Here is a 19834-nt window from a genome sequence, read left to right on the forward strand (position 1 = left end):
GAATTATGGCTTTGTTTTTCTTGAGAAGAAGATTCTTAAAGAATTTTCCTATATATTTCTATGTAAAACGTTGGTCGGCCATTTTGGCCCCGTCCTACCTCTGGGGGTCATGATTTGAACAAACTTGAATATAAACTACCTAAGGATGTTTTCCCATAAGTTTCATCTTTCCTGGCACAATCACTGCATGAAAAGTCGCGTTTAATATAATTTAATAAATTCGTTTACTCCAGTAAATTTCTTGTATTGAATTTAATTTATGTATAACGGTATATTTTACATGAGATATATTGTGATATAATTAAATACAGTTTTCAAATAAGTATAATCATATTTAATGCAAAATACGTCGAGAATAATATAGTTTAATTGAGATAATTATACATTCCGTTTAAGAATATCGACATGTAAAAGTAAATATGCTTATACTTAAAGTTTAAGTACATTTTTGGTATTTTGAATATGTCATAAATAATTCTTTATACCTAATGTAAACTTATGTTGAAACATTTTTGAAAAAAAAATATTTAGGCACCCTATTCATTTTAATTTATTTATTTCTCATTTTTATTTATTTACCCTTATGTAGATTTTTCAAAACTGTGGAATATAACTTAGTTTTTTTCTCTATCGACTACCACTGTAGTACAATTACATCGGGATCGAAGTCGGGCTCGAAAAGCAATTTATTTAAAAACAACACACCGCGCCGAAATTCAATTTTTTGGAGAGTTCCACGCAGCCATGTTGAACTTGATCATGATGTTGTACGGGAGGAAGGGGCGAAAGAGAATTACTCGAAAAGGAAAAGCATGATAAACTTTGGATGGAATTTATGTTTTAACAGAAGATGAAGACATTTACGACCCTGTTTAGCGGTAGGAACAATGTTCAAAATTTTATCATGTGTCCTTGAATGAATAATTGCCTCTGCTACTGATAATGTTACTGTTCCTTAGTCTGGGCTGTACACATAAAATGCCTGGCAGTAAAAACGTTTGGGCAAGCGCTATTTACATTTTGTAGTAATTATTTAACACTTTTAACCATCTAACTTAAAGATGGATTTTAACCAGAATTTTCTCGTTTGGGATTGGTTTCAGAATTTTTGTCACTTTAGTGTTCCTCTGTTCAGCATTTACAGAGAGTGTTGTACAATGTAATAAATTATTTATTTATTTCTTAATGCCTACTCAAGAATATAATGAGCACTTATTTTGATTATTTAAATAGTTGCAGTGTGGACTGTGCCTGAGACGATTCCCCATAACGCCGGCTATGTAGACAGCTTGTGAAAATGGTGAGAACCATACCGCTCAAATTTTCTATTATCACAAATAAACAAACAATGTTTCTATTAACTTGTACCTTTTAGCATTAGAGTATAAAAAATACTGCAACAACTTGAAATGCTATATATACCAAGTAGACAATACGAGGTTTATATTCTTATTTTCCTTAACCTAAAAATACAATAGCAATGGATTCTGAGCTATGCATAATTTTGTTACGTTAAATACGTAAGCATGAATTATTAAAAATAGCTATCACGTTCTATGATGCACAATTATGCATGCATTATTTACAGGAATCCAAATGCTCACAAGAAATGACAAAAGCAGTTTGAAGATTAACACAACGGTAAGATTTCTTAAATTTCCTGATAAGATCAATAAAATCACATGAATTGATTTATTTTAGCTCACCTGAGCCATTTTAAGACCCGAGCGAGTTTTCTGTTCTGTGTCTGGTATTCGTCGGTCATCTTTAAACTTTTCAAATTTTTACATTCATGAGAATTATTCCTAGTTTGAATAAAAATCCCTGCAAGATACATCTTTTCTTTCAGAAATTGTGCCAGAAAAGTTTGAAGTAGCTATGGGAATGATCAACATTGAACTTGCTGAGGCTCTCTTCCTGAAAGTGACTTGACCAGATATTTGGCTACCCAGTATGAGGTACAAACTAATCATTTGTCGCACAACTTATTGTGTATGAGATTGCCACCATTTACTGGAAGTTTGCATTTGTTGTCCACTTTAAAAACTTGTTAATATATTTTACTTTATGTTAAATCACTTGTTCATTATCCCAATAACTTGCATGTTAAATGCTGTAGATGCTAACCTTTGCATTTAAGTTTACTCTTAAATTCCATGTGTTCTGAGTATGTACACCCATTTCATATCATGTTTTGTCGTCTCTAAATTTAATATAATACATATCATAATATGTACTAGATCACAAAGTTTGAGGATTTTATTATTGTATGAATGTTATCTACTTGCTCTATATCATAAATACATCTGTTTGTATATTTTTTCTACGAGATGCCATACCTGCTTTTAATTTTTCATATTTTTTTTTATCCATAGTATCTTTCTGCTACATTAAATAAAATATCCTGGAGGAACATGAAGAAAAGGGCTGCGCACCTCAACATATTCAAGGTCAAGCAGGTAAATACATTGGTAAATTGCTAAAAAAAAAAAAAGATGGCAAAAAGTCACCAGTCCCCAATTTACATGTTCTTCCACAAATTCTGCAGCTTGCTGCTGTGAAACTATATATATTTGTGTCTTAATATGATAAATGCTGTAAATGCTATTCTTTGCATTTTCCTAAACTTTGTAAATCTTCAAATTCCATGTGCTCGGACTACGGTACCATTATGTATGTTTCATATCATATTTTGTCGTCTATAAATTTGATCTATACATATAATTATATGTTTTTTTTATGCAATTCACTTAACTAGATGACACAGAGAATTTTTTTCATTGTGTAAAATGTTATCTTCTTGCCGTAGTCATGTTAGTCATAAGTATACCCTGTTTGTATATTTTTCTCCTTTTTTGTATATTCTTTCTATGGAGAGCCACACCTGTTATTAATTTTTCATATTTTGTTTATGACAGCTTTTTACCATATCCATAGTATCTTGCTGCTAAATGAAAGAATTAGTGTGAGCAGAGAAAAGGGCACCTCAACATGTTCAAGGTCAAGCAGGTAAAATGCTCCAAAAAAAAAAAGGTGGTGAAAAAAATCATTAGTCCAAAATTTACACGCTTCGAAATCTGTAGCTCGTTGGCCTGAAATTATAGATAATTATCTGTCTTTATTACCCAGATTTGAAAAAATGGCATATCTTTTGTAGTCTTCTGTAAATTTTTAATTAAGCAAAATTGAGCTGTGTTTCCTCTAGGTCAAATAATAATTTTAAAATCAACTCAGATTTTGATTTTACTATTTAATATATGCAATTGCATAAATCCGGAAGCACACATATAATATGTATATATAGGCAAATGGGTATTTATTTTCATGTTTATTGTAGAAATTAGGAGCTAGGTGTGCTTCTCCAGAGCTGAAAACTTCTTGGCATGAAGAGAAGAAGAAGCAAGAAAAAGCAGTTTTAAATATTAATTACGTCTTCATAGTACAAAAAATGATTCTAAAGATAATACTATCTATGAAATTAGAAAGCTGAGGTTGTGTTCTGATGATTGTGAGAATGTCTTCAAAGAACAGGACACCAAAAGTGACATTCTCAAATCAAAGCACTCTAAAAGGCAGAGCATAAGAAGAACTAGGACAAATAAATAATCTAAAAGAGTCAAACCTATGGATGTATTAATTGAACAGAGATGGGCTATTAGAGATGAAATATCTGAGTTGCTACTGTTTTGCACAAATTCAATGTTAGATAAGAAAAATATACCTAGTGTTGTATTTTTGACAATGAAAGTTTTTTCTTATGCTTGATTACAGATTAAAACTGTTATGTATTTTATTGTTTAAACATTTATTGGTTTGTTGTGTAATCTGCAATCACATACATTTTAATCTTGATTTATATATCACATATATGTACAAGTCTAACTTAAATAATAAGTGCATGGACATTATTGTGGAAAAAATAAGACAATCATGATCAAGGGTAGTCTGAAAGAGCTTTGCTGGCAGTAAGTTGCAGATCTTGATACCCAAGTAAGAGAAAGGTGGCGTCTCGACCGATCCTTTTGCTGTTGCTTGTGGGCGAGTGAGGCTTCTCTGTCAGTGGCTTAGTGAGTCATAGATGTAAAAAATAGAATAGGCAAATGAGGTAGAGACATTTCTGAGTAAAAAAGGGGTGATTCGTGATTTTAATAAATATTACAATTGATATTGCAAGAGTAATGAGAATTGCAAGAGTAAAATATTAATTTGTTTCCTTCCATTTGAAGTAAGAGAGTTTATGAATTATGAGTTATGGAATTGTAATTAAGGCTTAAAAAATTCTTAAATATACTTTTACATATGTTATACAGGACTTTTATATGTGCATGTTCCAGAGCTCATTTTTGATATTTTAAAGCAAAGTTGAAAATATCACTATTGAAATGTTTTGCATTCCAATGTAACGTTGATTTAATGAGGATATGTTATATTACAATCATCAAGCAATAAACCTAGCAGTTGGAACAGAAATGAGCTATAGCAGTTGGAACAGAAATGAGCTACATGTATTGTAAACAAATTTAAGCTGCTATTTTTTTGTGTAATTGTGATACTTTTTCCTTAATTTGAATTGACATAACCAAATGATATAAAGGGTTTTTTGGGGTCTTGTATTTTTCACAGTCAACATTAAGTATTTTTCAAGTTGAACTTGGATAATTAGTGCATGGACATCTATTGTGGAAATACTTGGGAAAGAATATAAGGGTGGTCTAAAAGAGCTTTGCTGGCAGTAAGTTGCAGATCTTGATACCCAAGCAAGAGAAAGGTGGTGTCTCTGACCGATCCTTTTGCTGTTGCTTGTGGGCGAGTGAGGCTTCTCTGTTAGTGGCTTAGTGTGTCTTATTAAAATGTACATGTAAAAAGAATGGACAACTTTTATTGGCAACTTTTATTCTTTTTATGCAAAGTATGATATAATTTATTGTGGAAAATTGAAAAGCCATTTACAACCCATGCAGAAGTTTAAATAGGGGCAGTTTCAGTCAGATTTTGCAGTCTTTTGGAGTCCAGAATGACTACATTTTGTACCTGTTGTGTTTTGATTTATTGTGGATTTGAATTTTACATACAATACTATTCTTATATTATTTATAATTACTTCAGTATATTACTTACTACTAGTATGTAGAAATTTACTCCATTATAATTGAGCTACAATCATGATTGTAATTTTTTTAATTCTGACTTTTAGGCTTAAATTTGAAATATTTTGTACTTTGTTAGAACTCATTGTTTGTACACTATTGAAATAACATCTAATAAAATTGAATGAGAAATGGATTTGTGTAAGATTGTAAAATACTTGCCAAAAAACCCACAATTGTAAACCATACAAATTATTGATGGAATAAATGTAAAATAAAAATATTATGCAATAATATAATAACGTTAAATTTCATCAAATACAACCTTAAATCTTAACTATATGGGAAGGTTTAATCCATACATTTTCATCACATATACAAGAGATTTAATATTAGTTTATGAAAGAATAAAATTTGTACGTATTAGTAAGTTTACAATTCTCCGTATATAACTTAATTTTTGGAAGTATTATAAAGTAAAGTGTGAATTTAACAAAAAATAATGAGGTAAAGATCTACGTTAAATTTTATTAAACGAACAAATTTAATGTAACCGTAAAACTTAATTTTATGACCATGTTTAATAATAATTATACGTTTTGTATATTAGAGGTATAATAATTGTTTACGGCAGGCTAAAATCCGAACGTATTAGTAAGTTTACAATTTTCCAAACTTTATTAAATTTGTTCTTTTAATTTTTCATTAAACTCGTATTAAATGCTAATTATTTTCTAACATTTACGATCCCACAATATGTTATAATATGCATTTAAACATTAAATAATCGCAGCATATAAATCACTTTAAGGTAAAATTAAACCCGACTTTTCATGCAGTGAATGGTTCTTAAGAAGAAGATTTTTAAAACATCCCTCCAAATTTTCCTTAATTCCCAATTATCTCTCCTTGAATGAGGTCTTTTTCACAAGATAATATCTCATTTTCACAAGATAATATGTCGTTTTCACAAGATATTATGTCGATTTCACAAGATAATATCTCGTTTTCACAAGATAATATCTCGTTTTCACAAGATATCTCATTTTCACAAGATATTATGTCGTTTTCACAAGATATTATTTCGTTTTCACAAGATATTATGTCGTTTTCACAAGATATTATCTCGTTTTCACAAGATAATATCTCGTTTTCACAAGATTTATGTCGTTTTCACAAGATAAAATCTCTCGTTTTCACAAGATAATATCTCGTTTTCACAAGATAATATCTCGCTTTCACAAGATATTATGTCGTTTTCACAAGATAATATCTCGTTTTCACAAGATATTATGTCGTTTTCACAAGATAATATCTCGTTTTCACAAGATAATATCACGTTTTTACAAGATATTATGTCGTTTTCACAAGATATTATCTCGTTTTCACAAGATATTATGTCTTTTTCACAAGATAATATCTCGTTTTCACAAGATATTATGTCGTTTTCACAAGATAATATCTCGTTTTCACAAGATATTATGTCGTTTTCACAAGATAATATCTCGTTTTCACAAGATATTATGTCGTTTTTACAAGATAATATCTCGTTTTCACAAGATAATATCACGTTTTCACAAGATAATATCTCGTTTTCACAAGATATTATGTCGTTTTCACAAGATAATATCTCGTTTTCACAAGATATTATGTCGTTTTCACACGATATTATCTCGTTTTCACAAGATATTATGTCGTTTTCACAAGATAATATCTCGTTTTCACAAGATATTATGTCGTTTTTACAAGATAATATCTCGTTTTCACAATATAATATCACGTTTTCACAAGATAATATCTCGTTTTCACAAGATAATATCTCGTTTTCACAAGATATTATGTCGTTTTCACAGGATAATATCTCGTTTTCACAAGATATTATGTCGTTTTCACACGATATTATCTCGTTTTCACAAGATATTATGTCGTTTTCACAAGATGATATCTCGTTTTCACAAGATATTATCTCGTTTTCACAAGATGATATCTCGTTTTCACAAGATATTACCGTATATACTCGCCTATAAGTCGGTCCGCCTATAAGTCGGTTGTAGTTAATAAGCTTATATTTTAGTTGGACTGACCTTATATAAAACCATTCTTTTTATAACGCGCCTATAAGTCGGACACATCGTTTTGAACCAGATTTTGACTCCCAAAAAAACGACTTATAGGCGAGTATATACGGTATGTCGTTTTCACAAGATATTATCTTGTTTTCACAAGATAATATCTCGTTTTCACAAGATAATTATGTTGTTTTCACAAGATAATTTTTTTTCTTGTATTAACGCCTCCAGGCGTTCATCATTTGAACAAACTTGAATCTACACTACCTGAGGATGATTCCATATAAATATCTCTAATCATAGCTTTGAAGTACTTGAAAAGAAGATTTTAAAAGGTTTCCCTATATATTCCTATGTAAAATTTGGGTCGGCCATTATGACCCATCCTTGCCACGGGGGTCATGATTTGAACAAACTTGAATCTACACTACCTGAGGATGATTCCACATGAGGGTCATCTTTCCTGGCCCAGTGGTTCTGGATAAGAAGATTTTTAAAGATTTTTCCTATATATTCCTATGTAAAACTTGGGTCGGCCATTTTGGTCCCACCCTTGCCCCGGGGGGCATGATTTGAACAAACTTGAATCTACACTACCTGAGGATGCTTTCACATGAGTTTCATCTTTCCTGGCCCAGCGGTTCTGGAGAAGAAGATTTTTAAAGATTTTTCCTATATATTCCTATGTAAAACTTGGGTCGGCCATTTTGGTCCCACCCTTGCCCCGGGGGGCATGATTTGAACAAACTTGAATTTACACTACCTGAGGATGCTTTCACTTGAGTTTCATTTTTCGTGGCCCAGCGGTTCTAGAGAAGAAGATTTTTTTTAAAATGCCATTAATTTATAACTAATTCATGATTATCTCCCCTTGGAAAAGGGCGTGGCCCTTCATTTGAAGAAACTTGAATCCCCTTCACCTAAGGATACTTTGTGCCAAGTCTGGTTGAAATTGGCCCAGTGGTTCTTGAGAAGAAGATGAAAATGTGAAAAGTTTACGACGACAACAACGACAACGACAACAACGACAACAACGCCGACAGACAACGGACAAATTTTGATCAGAAAAGCTCACTTGAGCCTTCGGCTCAGGTGAGCTAAAAAATTATTGCGTGTCCTCAATATACCACCGTAGAAATATGAATTTAAAGAATCTCAAGATGGATAGTGGGGGATAATTCTTTTAAAAATAATTGATTAAGCCCAGATTACCTAATAAGAAAAAAAACGAATCGATAAAAAATAATTCTATAAGAAATTGAAAACGTCATGGTATTTTTGGCAAAGAGCTAAAGCCACGAATTATCAATATCCGCCTTTAATTTTAGACAAAATTTAAGTTTAAAATCACAAAGCCTTTCCTATGTTATCTTGTAGATCACAATGTCATGGTACGCTACATATATTTTTTTGGCACACAGGCCACCGTCTTTAGCACATGCGCAGAGACAAATACACCTATGAAGTTAAAAACTGCCTTAAAACGCCGATTTTACGGCAGTTATTTCGAAATTTGAATGTGGCCACACTCAAGTACCTTTTCCAAACTTTGCATGCATGAAAATATTACATATATGCACCTTCATGCAAAATATCCCCGAGGTACTCGCTTGTGGCCAATATGAATTTTACAATTTATGAATGTTGCGCTTTCAGAAATTGAAGCAGGATCCTCCATTTCAGTAGTAATTCATAATATAATTTATATGCGTAAATATCTTAAATTAGTTACTAGTACATCAGATTTATTCTTGATTATTATATAATCCAATATTTGTCAATAATTTGGTGATAGAATATCTTATATTGTCATTTAATGTGTGTTCTTTCATATAAAATTTAAAATTACGCTCTTTTATTTCATGCTTACGTACATGATACAATGATGACGTCATAATTTGACCGTGAGGTCTACTGCATCTGAACAAAAATAATTTGCATGAAGTAGTTTGTCAAAATAATTTTTTTAATTAAAAAAAGGTGTTGAGAATTTATTTGTGTCGAGTTTCCAATTTGTTGCCAGCACTAGATGTTGAACGTAATACGTGTTTCAAATCTTTTTTTTATAAACATAAAAAAATGCCTAATCAGAAGATGATATCTAAAATATTATCATGAAAGAGTCTATTCATGCAACATTATGTGTATTCTAGGATACATAAAAAGTAAATACATGTAGTTTTATTTGTTTACACGTTGATATTACAATTGAAGAAATATATAGCATTTATGAATATTATGCATTTAAAATTACAGTAAATGTTAGTTAGCTAACATTATTTAAAAACTCGAAGCTCTAAAACGCATGCTCTCTCTCTCTCGCTCCATCTCTCTGTAGCTTCTCCCTTCTTTATTAACCTTTTACGATGTCTTAGAACTTTTTCTTTGGCATACCTTTAAAAAATAATACGACGCAGATTTTTTCCCGAACGAAAAAAGAAAGAAAAATTTATTGGTAATCTAATAGGCCTAAAAGTGAAATTGAAGATCTATCTACACAGTACACACTTACATGTATACATTATAGAAGAAGAACGTCTCGTAACTAACTGATCAATTGTGTCCGAAATTCTGTAACATCTGAGTGCATTTTCAGGGAAATACCGAGGTTACCTGATTAAAATAAAAAGGAGTCGAATGTGTCCGAAATTCTGTAACATCGGAATGCATTTTCAGGGGAATACCGAGGTTATCCGATTAAAATAAAAAGGTGTCAAATGTGTCCGAAATTCTGTAACACCTGGATGCATTTTCAGGGAAATACCAAGGTTATCCGATTAAAATAAAAAGGTGTCAAATGTGTCCGAAATTCTGTAACATCTGAATGCATTTTTAAGGAAATACCGAGGTTATCCGATTAAAATAAAAAGGTGTCAGACTCACGAATTGCGCACATTTAATGAATAAAATTAAACATGGATTTTGAAACCTAATTTATCTTTTAGCAATAATTATTTTGCCTTGCACATCTAGTGATCAGACATAAAATTGATTGGACATATTACTGAATTATCTACAGATAGAAGAAAATATCTGCAGAAGTGATGTAAAGCGTTACTAGGGGAAGACAATTATTAAAAAAAGTAATAAAAAATTAACCTTTCATTTTCACTCCATTTTATATACGTAACACCTATATATCTCAGTACCGTGAACGCGAATTGGGACACATGTTACTTAAAATGCCCCGGCAGTTAGATTGGTTTCACTTCAAATATAAACTAGAGGTACTGTGAGCAATGAGCTCACTAAATGATACCCCCCGCCTTCCATGTGGTTATAACTGATGACAGAGTCCATGTTTTGCAGTGGCTGGGAAACCCAAAATATGTGTCAAATGAAAAAGTAAAATAGGAGGTGCACAATGGCAATATCTAATTAAGATTCTGTGAAAGTTTCATTAAATTTCACTCAGTCGTTTAAGAGGAGTTGCGGATAAGAGATGGGTACCCTAAAACGTAACAGACGGACGGACGGACAGACGGACCGGCGGACGGAAATAACGATTACTATAAACCCTCCCGCTTTTCAAGCGGGGGGTATAAAAAACTTTGGCAATGTAGTGATCTTCACGGATAAAGGAGCAGGAAGAGGAAAAACAACTGGCGATAAATAATCTCCTGGAAAAGTAGAGGAAGTGATCGAAATATATAATTCGTCCCATTTAGTACTATTCTTATATTGTTCTAACCATGCTGAGTGTGCATGGCGATTTTAAATATTTTCTTTATACAAACAAGTCTCAGTGTAATAAAGAGACAAGCAACACTCCTTTGCTGATTACTTGATTTTTTCAAAAATAAACATAGGCGCAGATTTTTTTAATACAGTACACAATAATATAATTTAAGATTAAAGGTTTAAAACGCATGTCTTACATCACCACCGCCCCCCTCCATCCCCAAGACAAAAAAGAAGTGATAGCGATATAGAACATGAAAATTAAAAATATACTGTATAATTCTGCATAAAGGAAAAGATACATACCTGAAAGAAAAAAATCTAAATCCAAATACGTGTGATATCAATATTAACTAGCGGACTATGACATACCTGGTAACTCGAATTAAGAGCTACATTCTATATATACCCAGCTTTCAAATCAAATTCATGTTACATGCACCCCCTCCCCCCCCCCTTTTCTTAAAACTTCAAGAATTCTGTAAGACATATATTTCATTGTCAAAATACACGAATAATTGGGGTTCGTCACATAGACCAAAACATACATACCCACTTTGATAATTCTATTTCGTTATAATAGGCCCAGATTCTTGTTTAGAAAAAGATTTAACGATTACTGCGCCGGGCTTCACTAATATTTATCCAGTCACAAAATTTGAACTTTTTAGAATTTATTACATGTATATCAGATAATAATTATGTCATATAATGCATTGACATGTGTGTAGAGTATTACATATGTTTAAAACTACGTGTTTAGATAAAGAACTATTGTAACACTCGGGTGTACAAAAGTAAGCAGTTAATGTTGAATGTTCTATAGCAGAGGATGTTTTACGATGTTATGACGTTACGTTACAAATAATGACGTTCCTCATGTAAATTTCATTCTAAACAATGCAATACTGTCACATCTCTTCTTGAAAAACTATTATAGATATCTAAAAAAGGAAAACAGTTATGAAAAGTTTCAAGTCTTCACTATCTTTATTGAAATTCTCATTGATTTTTTAGTTAAGGCGTATTTCGATGGTTCGTGGCTTTAGCTCTTTTCAAAAAATCTTTACTTGAATTTAAAAAAAGTCATTCAAAGAAAGAAAACTTGAATTAAAAAAAAATCATGAAAAAAATAAGAAAACGATAAAATCCTGAAAAAAGACATGGTTAATGAAATTAATTCTCAGCTGGATCGAGAGTACTCTATGTCATTTCATTAAAACTGGATGGATACAGAACTACCCAAAATGGCAATTAACGAGGATGACACGTACATGTCAACAGACAGGACGTCAAATTTTTGAGTGGATAACGGTACACAATCATAATAAACAGAAGTGTATGCAGCAGGGGAGACTAAACCCCTGGGGTTCAGAGTTGTATAATTTAATACGCCAAATTAGCAAAACTATGAAATGCTTATAGTTTTAAACTTAAAAGTTTAAAACAATAAATTAAAAATATTCGGCATGTAAATTGACAACATTCAGAAAATAATTCTGCTTATACGAAATCTAAATTACGTTGCTTTCATTTGTTTAAAAATATATGTAAGTGTACGATTCCCTCGGATCGGATTTAATACCGGTAGATTACTGTACATATATGTCTCATTTTTATGAAATAATTTAACTATTAACAAAAATATCAAAATTTATTTTGATTAGATATGAAGTTGCCTAGCTTTTAGCTGGGTTATAACCCACCGTCAACGTTTTTTTAAAAAATATATATATATAAATGATCGATGAGTTTTAAGCATTAGAAAATTTTTATTCAAGTAAAAAAATTTCGATAGTTATATAGAATTTGAAACAATTATTTTATTCTTTTTTCGAAGAAAAATGACGTAGAAATAGAAGAACTACACATACCAGAGTTATCTCTCTTAGATAAACACACGTTTTTGACCGAAAAAACACATTTGTATTTTTATTTTGATTTTAAAGTTCAAAATATGTATAATAAACTCACCAACTTTCATATTAATCAAAATATTTAAGTTTTTAAAGGGCATTTCGGTCGTTTTAGGGGGCATTTCGGTAATTTCCAGGGGCATTTCGGTAAATCAGGGGCATTTCGGTAATTCGAGGTACCGGTCCCTACTGTAGCGTTGTCCAGTTTACAATACCACTGTATCACAACTCTTTAGTGTGCGGTGTAGAGATGGTTCCTTAAACTGTGGCGTTGCCAAGTTAACAATACCACTGTATCAGAACTCTTTAGTGTGCGGTGTAGAGAGGATTCCTTAACTGTAGCGTTGTCCAGTTTACAAAATCAAATAACTTTCTTGTTTATAAGTTATCGTAAACAAATGAAAAAAAAATAATTTTACTTTGCTTACTAACAACTCATTACCCGTACCCCTAAATTATTGCTTTCAACAATGATTTGTAGTCTTAAACGTACTTTCAACAGTGACTTTGACGCTTGTTAATACTTCGAAGTCAGTCGCCGCGTCGCCATCGGTTCTCCTTGACCGAGTTGTCGTTCTGAAATTATTATTTCACATTACGATCCCGATCTTTCTAAAGTAGACTCAGTTCAGATTTTGAGCACATGTAAAGGCAGGCGCGTAGCCAGGCGTACACACAAACGTCCACATCATTTTCAAAAGAAAGAGAGAGAGAGAGAGAGAGAGAGAGCGAGACAGGTGTATTATTATTGTAAAGCGTTCTTATCATTTTTGCAAAATTTTAGAGAATAATTTAAAAAAAAATACCTAGATACAATTAAGAATTAGCCTAACGATAAAAAAAAATAAATGAAAATTAAGAGAATCAGTTTTAAGGGAAAATAAAAGAGTATAAACCTCACTGAAATCAAAAGATTTTCAGGGATTTGGGTTTACTATCGAATATTGCTGAGTTTTTTTTTCAGTTTAATTACATTCTTTTAGGTATCCGACCCATATTAGGACCAAATTTTCTAACCTTAAATATCTATTATGTATTCAATTCCATTGAATATGAGGCTAATATGGATCGGATACCTTAAGAGTTTCTCTATTGTAGATTTCACACTATAAAACCCCAGTCGGCTCTCTTAAAACAAACTATAATTTAATTTAATGCCTGGAAACTAACTTTCAACCGTAATGCTTAACTTCTGTAACGATATCCCCCTTCCCCAAAAAATGAAAAAAAAACTTTATACCCATCGTCGGAAACCCACGGCTGATTACGCTTCGTTCCTCTCTCCATCACGTGATGGAGAGAGGAACGAAGCGTAATCAGCCGTGGGTTTCCGACGATGCCTAATACCTGATTTACGCGAGACTTCAAAATCATAATTCAGTTTTATATATGAACATCAAACTTCGAAAAATTGGTAAAACTCAGTTTAACTTTTAAAAAATAAGTCCTCTCAAATCTTGACAGCCGTAACACTACCTTAAAACCATTAATAGTACCGTATATATATATATATTTTTTTTTTTACAAGTTTTTTTTTAAAATGTTGCAAATGTTAAAGAAACCAGATTTGTGAATATTTATGAACATTTATTTTAAAATGTATACAATGTACATTGATAATGTGCAAGAAAATGAGTTAAAAAGATTTCTTCTGTCTTTGTTATTTTCAATCTTTAGAGTTGTATTTTCAATATTTATGTAAACCTGACTATCAGTCAATGACGCCGTCTGTTAACACCCGTCAACCACTCTAACCAACTGCCGTATGTAAGCCAAACGTATTTTGTCGAGCTTAATATAAACGATACGTTCGATACGTATTAGAATAGCATTTGGTAGCCTTAAGAAGGCTTTAAAAGTCAAATCTGTTATATTTTGCAAGTTTTTCTCCAATTGGCATTGCTGTAAATAGCTTTTTTCTTCAAAATCCTTATATTTACCCAGCGTTAATGAATGTTCACAAAGATACATCGTCAGAATCTTGCAAAGGACAAAAAAAATGCCCAATTTTAACTTTCAGTATGTTATCGGATATACGGTTGAATAATTCAGTTTGTTATCGGAAACTTTGGTTTTGGTTATCGGAAACAAAGGTTGAGATAGATTAGGAAAATTCTAAAGGAACGACAGAAATCCGCATGAAATCTAAATATATAAAGTGGCTCGCACACAATTCTAATTATTGGTTATTATTTACCTCTTTCAAGAATATGTAACTTTAAAAAGGCGTGTTTTTTGGCATTTCTAACCGAAATCTGCATGATCTTGACCTGTTGTTAAATATGGTATTAGTTTCAAATTTCATTTCAAGCTACCGAGGTCGCCCTTGGTTAGAGTGTCTGCTCTAGAGTCGTCGAGTAAGGAGGCGATTCTTATACGTTGCTAGTGCGTATCCCAATGTGCAATATAGGTGCTAGCACAAAAAAGATCCTTCACTACTAGATGGCCTGGCTTAGTGCCGAGTATAGGACAAGTATTGCAACTCTCCGCCGGCAAGTGGTTGCGTCTCCATATGACTTGAAAATTCTCAAGGTGGGGTTAAACAACACACAGGCACCTGAAGTATGGATACCCCCCCCCCCCTTTTTAATGAAAAAAATGTAAGAGGGTATAATACCTTAAAAAATATATAATTTCCCCCTCAAACACATGTATATGTCGTTATATGCTAGCAAAATGTACTTTTTCTCACGTTTAAAGAATGGTCCTATTCAGTATTATAAAAATTTTTATAATACCGAAAAGGGCCATTCTTTAAACGTGAGTAAAAGTACAATCTGCTTTCAAATAACGACATATAAATGTGTTTGAAGAGAAAATTTTTATATTTTCGAGGTATTATACACTCTTGTATTTTTTTTCATTAAAAGGGGGGGGGGTATTATCCACACTTCAGGTGCCTGTGAAACAACATATAGTCAATCAAGGTGATAAGCGCATATAGCGAAAGAACAGTTGCCAGTCATTTTATCGACTTAGCACAGGCGACACCGAGATTCAAACTCACAACCTTTCCAACACGAATAAATTTATAATTTTTCCCCATTGAGAGCCTCAGTCTCAAATGAAATGAAGTTCAAGGTCACGTAATCAAAGAAGTTTGTGTCTTTTCATAGTTCAGACGCGAGTGATGTTAGCCTTATTTCTTTTCGGATTTTATTAATCTTATTATTTAATTTTCCACTGGTTTTGTAGCCAGTGGTTTGTAGCAATATTGCTAGTACAGAACACATGTTCTTTGCACGTTTCCCATGTGGGAATCTGTAGCATTTAGCGTTGCAATGTCTTTCAACATGTGTTGATTAAGACGTGCAGCACTTGATTCAGTGACGTCACTGATGCAGGGGCTGTAGCCCCGTGCGCCATTTTACTTTTACACGCCATGTGGTGTGGAGTAAGCGTTTGAGAGAATCTTATAATATCATTGCATTCTTTCTTGTCGGCATGGCTAATGAGCCGGGACCATCATCGCAAATGCGAGAATCCACCAGCTATGATCTAGTAGATCAAGTTGACGAGGATGCCGTTCGTGACGATAACACGATGCATTCGAAGTCGAAGCAGCATACTGAAAATATGAGTGGTATGTTTGACATTTTCATGCGTAAATTTGCAGATATGTCTAAGGCCATGACTTCAGTTCAAAAGGAACTTATTGCTTTGAAGTCTGACCGGTCTTCAACGGATACAATTCCGGACGTTTCGAGAAAACGCGGACAAAATAAGAGTAGTACGCCACCTCGCAAGAAAACGAAAACGTCTCAAGCATGCATTCGTCGTTCTCACGAACTTAGTGATGATGACTCTGATGTAGAAAATTCAGACAAATCGGATGCCGATGAAGCACTTAATTCCCTTATTGAGGGAGACGATAGCATTCATGATTCGTCAGATGAGGATGAGGTTTCTGCTCTTAATGAACTGTCCGAATTTTTCGGTGATGAAGACAAGACGAGCGAACCGTTAAGTTCTGAACTGGCAAAGATTATGGAGAAAATGTTCATGACGAAAACTAACTCGGAGAAAATTAAAGAAATCTCCAACAAGTATGATAGGCCGAAAAACATTAACAATGTTTCTGCGCCAAAAGTCAACAAAGTCATTTGGGAAAACATGTCATCTAAAAACAGAGCAAGCGATATTAAATTGCAGACTACCCAGAATCTCATAGGAAAAGCCATGATTCCGACATTGAGACTTTTTGACATGCTTATTAATTGCAACTCGAAAAAAGGATCGATTGATGTAAAGAAGGCAAAACAGCTGTGTGGTGACATCCTAAAGTTTCAGAAATGTGTTTTCCACAATTTGTCCTACAAGAGTTGGGAACAAATTATCCAGCCAGAGAAAAACAAACAATTTGTAAGTTTGTGTTCTGCAGAGAGCTCTTCAGAAAATTTATTCGGAGACGACTTGGGCAGTCAAGTTAAGAATGTGCTAGAGGCAAAGAAACTGGCTCAAAAGATAGGAAATAAAGATTTTGGTGGAAAATACAGAATTCCCAAAGTGTCCCATAGCTACGGGAAGAAGCCAAGGTACGGGACCGGAAAAGGCAATTCTTTTTTGGCCAAACAGTTCAGCTTCAACAAGAAAAAGAAGAAAGGAGAGTCAAATCAGTAGATACACATGATGTTAGTATGTCTAATGATTGTACAATTGTAGATCAATTTGTATTGAAAAACACGCCTGAAAATTTTACTTCAGGCAAAATCAGCAATTTTTTACATAATTGGTGTACATTAACTCATGATAGTTGGATTCTTGATGCTGTTAAAGGTTACAAGATAGAATTCAAATATGAACTTTTTCAATTTCACAAACCAAATTCGCTAAAATTTTCTGAAATTGAATATGAAGCAGCTCAAAGAGAAGTAGAAAAATTTTTAGAGAAGGAAATTGTAGAGAGTGTTCATGAAAATGAGAATTTATGTGAAAACTCTTTTTATTCAAATATTTTTCTGCGTCCCAAAAAGATGGGTCTTTTAGAATTATTCTGAATTTAAAGAATTTAAATGAGTTTGTTGACAACCATCATTTTAAGATGGAGACATTGAGGTCAGCATTATCTTTAATAAAACCAAATTGTTGGTTTAGCTCACTTGATATCAAAGATGCTTATTATTCTGTGGAAATTCATGAATGTAGTAGACAATTTTTAAGATTCAGGTGGGAAAATAAAATATATCAGTTCACCTGTCTACCTGTGGGATTAGCCAGTGCCCCAGCTAATCAGCCAGTACTAAAATCATGAAGCCTGTTTTTGCTGAACTTAGGAAATTTGGTCATTTGAATGTTATTTACATAGATGATGTTTTGTTATTGGGCAATACGAAAGATGAGTGTGAAGTTAATTTGAGAGACACTGTAAGGTCTTTAGATAGTCTTGGATTTACTATTCACCCTGATAAAACTCAGTTTTATGCAAGCCAGAAGGTTGTCTTTCTGGGATTTTATTAGATTCGGTTACAATGACAGTTAGACTTACACAAGAGAAAGCTCAATCTATTAAAGAATTTTGTGATATGGTTTTGGATCAAAATGAAGTGACAATTAAACAGGTTGCACAGCTTGTAGGCATGTTTGTAGCCTCTGAGCCAGGGGTGGAATATGCTAGACTTTATCATAAGACCTTAGAAATTGAAAAAGACTTGGCTCTAAAGCTTAATCGAGGTAATTTTGAAGCTCATATGACAATTTCTCATCACAGTAGGATATTGCTAACCTGGTGGTCTCTTAATGTGTGTAAATCCTTTAAACCATTAACTAGAAACCCCCCCCAAATTCATTTTCAAAAGTGATAGTTCAAAGTTTGGATGGGGTGGAGTGAATGAAGATTCAGGTGAAGCAATAAGTGGATTATGGGACAAAAATATTTGTGAGGCACACATTAACTATTTAGAGCTTTTAGCTGGGTTTTACACATTGAAAGGATTAGGAGAAAATATTTCAGACTCCCATGTTAGATTATGTATGGACAATTCAGTAGCTGTGTCATATGTTAATAAGCAAGGGGGCAAGATTTCAACATTGAATGAACTAGCTCGTGAATTATGGACTTGGTGCATAGATAGGAATATCTGGCTGAGTGCAGAACATGTCCAGGGTGCAACAAACATTATAGCCGATTCCTTATCTCGCAAAAATGTAGATATGGAATGGAAGTTAGATGAAGTGGTTTTTGATAAACTGACAAATTTGTGTGGAAAATGTGATATAGATCTATTTGCATCAAAGGACAATCATCAGTTAAATAAATATTATTCATATACACCAGACCCAAATGCATTAGGAGTTGATGCCTTTGCACATTCTTGGAGAAATATTGACTGTTATTTATTTCCTCCTTTTAGTGTCATAAGCAGTGTTTTGAAGAAGATCGAGGAGGAGGAAGTGCAGTTTGCTCTGTTGATAGCTCCAGTGTGGAAGACGCAGCCGTGGTTTCCGCAGCTGATGCATCAAGTTGCAGGTCCGTGTTACCTTCTTCCGAAAACAGAGATTCTCTTGAAATTGCCAAAAGATCCAAAGCGACGGCATCCCTTGACAAAGATGAAGATGGCTGCGTTCAGTTTGTCCGGCAATGCTTTTACAGTAGAGAATTATCAGACGAAACTGTCGATATTATCTGCAGATCATGGCGGGAATCCACAAAAAGACAATATAGGGGTTATCAGCAAAAATGGTTGCAGTTTTGGTGTGAAAAACAGAGTGATCCATTTAAAACAGATGTTAATTTAGTTTTAGAATTTCTTACAAATTTGTATAAGAAAAATCTTGGTTACAGTGCTTTGAACACGGCAAGAAGCTCGTTAAGTTCATTTTTGTCTCTTTCTGATCACTCGAGTGAGAAAATAGGTGATCATATATTAGTTAAACGTTTTATGAAGGGTGTATTTTTGTCAAGACCAACTTTACCAAAATATCATTTTACATGGGATGTAAATAAGGTTTTAGGATATCTTAAAATATTGTCACCTGTGCAGGATTTGTCTTTGTTTCAGTTGTCAAAGAAATTGGCAATGTTGTTAGCTTTATTATCTGGACAGCGAAAACAAGGTTTACATCTTCTAGATGTTAGAAATGT

General features: G+C 33.0%; 1 protein-coding gene and 1 long non-coding RNA gene across 2 annotated transcripts; both read left to right on the forward strand.

Annotated features, from left to right (window-relative positions):
• The first annotated feature begins 401 nt into the window (after positions 1–401).
• Positions 402–2968, forward strand: LOC134249769 (uncharacterized). Its single transcript, XR_009988354.1, has 6 exons — positions 402–878; positions 1234–1300; positions 1589–1641; positions 1850–1958; positions 2376–2459; positions 2919–2968. It is a non-coding gene; the product is annotated as an uncharacterized LOC134249769 (long non-coding RNA).
• A 13103-nt stretch (positions 2969–16071) lies between these two features.
• On the forward strand, positions 16072–19218 carry LOC134249777 (uncharacterized). The gene is made up of 2 exons (XM_062732133.1): positions 16072–17384; positions 19104–19218. The coding sequence occupies exon 1, from the start codon at positions 16198–16200 to the stop codon at positions 17371–17373; it is 1176 nt and encodes a 391-aa protein (XP_062588117.1). The 5' UTR covers positions 16072–16197; the 3' UTR covers positions 17374–17384; positions 19104–19218.
• The last annotated feature ends 616 nt before the right edge of the window (positions 19219–19834 follow it).

Source organism: Saccostrea cucullata, unplaced genomic scaffold (genome assembly GCF_032062105.1).
Source record: "Saccostrea cucullata isolate Sc308-1 unplaced genomic scaffold, CSIRO_AGI_Scuc_v1 ctg4187, whole genome shotgun sequence".
Taxonomy (NCBI): Eukaryota; Metazoa; Mollusca; class Bivalvia; order Ostreida; family Ostreidae; genus Saccostrea; species Saccostrea cuccullata.